Source organism: Apis dorsata, unplaced genomic scaffold (genome assembly GCF_000469605.1).
Source record: "Apis dorsata unplaced genomic scaffold, Apis dorsata 1.3 scaffold_997, whole genome shotgun sequence".
Lineage (NCBI taxonomy): Eukaryota > Metazoa > Arthropoda > Insecta > Hymenoptera > Apidae > Apis > Apis dorsata.
Window position 1 is genome coordinate 28,617 of NW_006264098.1, and position 2,224 is coordinate 30,840.

General features: G+C 17.9%; 1 protein-coding gene across 3 annotated transcripts in view; it reads left to right on the forward strand.

Annotated features, from left to right (window-relative positions):
* The window catches only part of LOC102676575 (malonyl-CoA decarboxylase, mitochondrial-like), a 6,239-nt gene that overhangs the window by 1,963 nt on the left and 2,052 nt on the right, over positions 1-2,224 (forward strand). Inside the window, exons 4-10 of one of the 3 annotated variants that reach the window (XR_422830.2) lie at positions 56-208; positions 348-501; positions 642-781; positions 860-995; positions 1,107-1,315; positions 1,401-1,506; positions 1,611-1,698. Coding sequence is in view for 1 of the 3 variants with exons in the window: in XM_006624193.2 (XP_006624256.2) it covers positions 56-208; positions 348-501; positions 642-781; positions 860-995; positions 1,107-1,319; positions 1,401-1,506; positions 1,611-1,719 (1,011 nt within the window). In the remaining 2 variants the exon portion in view is untranslated. Of the gene's footprint in view, positions 1-55; positions 209-347; positions 502-641; positions 782-859; positions 996-1,106; positions 1,320-1,400; positions 1,507-1,610; positions 1,754-2,224 lie in introns of those variants that run through there. The other 2 variants (XM_006624193.2, XR_422831.2) reach the window with 2 other exon arrangements.

A 2,224-nucleotide genomic window follows, 5' to 3' on the forward strand; every position in this document is an offset into this window, starting at 1 on the left:
CATATAATATTACAAATATTATAATTATTTATTTTTATATAAATATTTTTTCTAGGAATTAATATTAAAAATTAAAGATACAGATGAAAGTATTGCAATACAGCAATTGAATATTACCCTACGAGATTTATTATTACTTTGGTTTTCAGTAGGATTCTTATACTTAGAAAGAATTACATGGCAAACTTCATGTGATATTTTACAAAAGGTATATATATTTAAGATAAAATTTTATTTAGTTTAAGAAAAATTTATATAATATGTATATATTAATTAATCTAATAGAATCAACTAATTAAAAAAGTATAACTATAAACATTTTATAGTTATAATTTGAAAATAATAAGATTTCAGATTATGAAACAATACATCCTATAAAAAATTGGTTAGATTTAAAACAAAGAGTTGGACCATATAGAAGATGTTACATTTTCACTCATTTATCTATGCCACGAGAACCTCTTGTTGTATTACATACAGCATTATGTGATATTATACCAGGTACATTTATATATTTATATATGCTAAATATTCTGATAAAATAACATTACAAATTAAACTCAATATAATGAATAATATATATTGATACGAAACATTTTATAATATATAATATAATATATATTGATATTATCAATGTATAGATAGTATAAAAGATATTGATGAAGCAAAAGTCAGAATTCTTGGTAATCTAAAAAAAGAGATAACATTTTTAGAAGAAGATAAAAGTAAAATAAAAACTGCAATATTTTATTCAATAACTTCCACACAAAAAGGATTACAAGTAATTATATATATAATTACCTGAAAATTTATCATTAATAGAATAAAAAAAGAAATTAATGAAAAAAGTATTTTTCAGGGTATTGAACTTGGTAATTATTTAATAAAAGAAGTGGCAAAAGAAGTGATATCAGAATTTCCTATGATTCATGAATTATCTTCATTATCACCAATACCTAATTTTAGAATATGGTTTTTAGAAAAAATAAAACAAGGTAGTTATATTTTTTAAATAATTAAAAAATTTATAAATAAAATTTATGAATATATATAAAAGAATTCAAAAATAATTAAAAGATTATATTTTAGCATAAAATTTTTTTTAGATATATGTAATATTTTCACAAATGAAGAATGTAATTCTATACAAGAAATTTTAAAAGAAAAAGATATAATTTTTGGTTTAAAAAAAATTTTAAATAATTCATTATGGACTCAAGATATTAAAATAAGCGAAATTTTAAAAAAACCATTACTTCGAGCATGTGCTTGGTATTTATATAAAGAAAAAAGACGAAATTATGCTTTAGATAGTGTTGGTAAATTGACTATTATAAATCAAATAATAATTAAATTTTAGTTAGAAAATAAATATAAATTTAATATCTTTTAAATCACAGCAAACTTTCATCTTCGTAATGGAGCTGTTATGTGGAGAATAAATTGGTTGGCTGATCCTTCACCACGTGGTGTTGGAAACAGTTGTGGAATTATGGTAAACTATAGGTAATTTAATTCATTAAAATTAAATTTAAATATAATTAAAATATAATTTAATTTTATATATTTAATATATTTTATATCTTTAATTATATATGTTATATTAATAGATACTATCTACATGAATGTGAAAAACATAGTCAAAATTATATTGAAAATTATTTTATAAATGCTTCTGAAGATATAATTAATCTCTCAACACAGTATAAAAAATTATGAAAAAAATTTTACAATTTTAAGAAGGTATCAAAATTCTTTTCAAAATTATTTTTTTATGAGAAATATAAAAATAATGAAATTATATAATATAGGAAAATATGTATTTTAATATTTTAATGATAATAATATTTAAATACCATAAAATAATATTTTAATGGTACTGTGGTTTAATTAGAAGTTAGAAATGGAATTGAGTCATATGTGATAATTTAATGTAATAAATTAATTTCTTAAAGCTAAAATTTACAAACGAACATTATCAATATAAAAAGATAAAAATATTTAATATAAATCAAATATATAAAATCAAATACAAAAATTTCTTTTATCTCATAACTTGTTATCAATTAAATTATACTTTATATAAATGATATTAGAGTACTTAGACATAAAATACATTAAAATTTAATTTATTTTATTCTTGTTTGATTTTCTATTTATATAAAAAAATTTTATTTTATATTTCTCAAATAATATATATAAGATTGATTATATATATAAAATA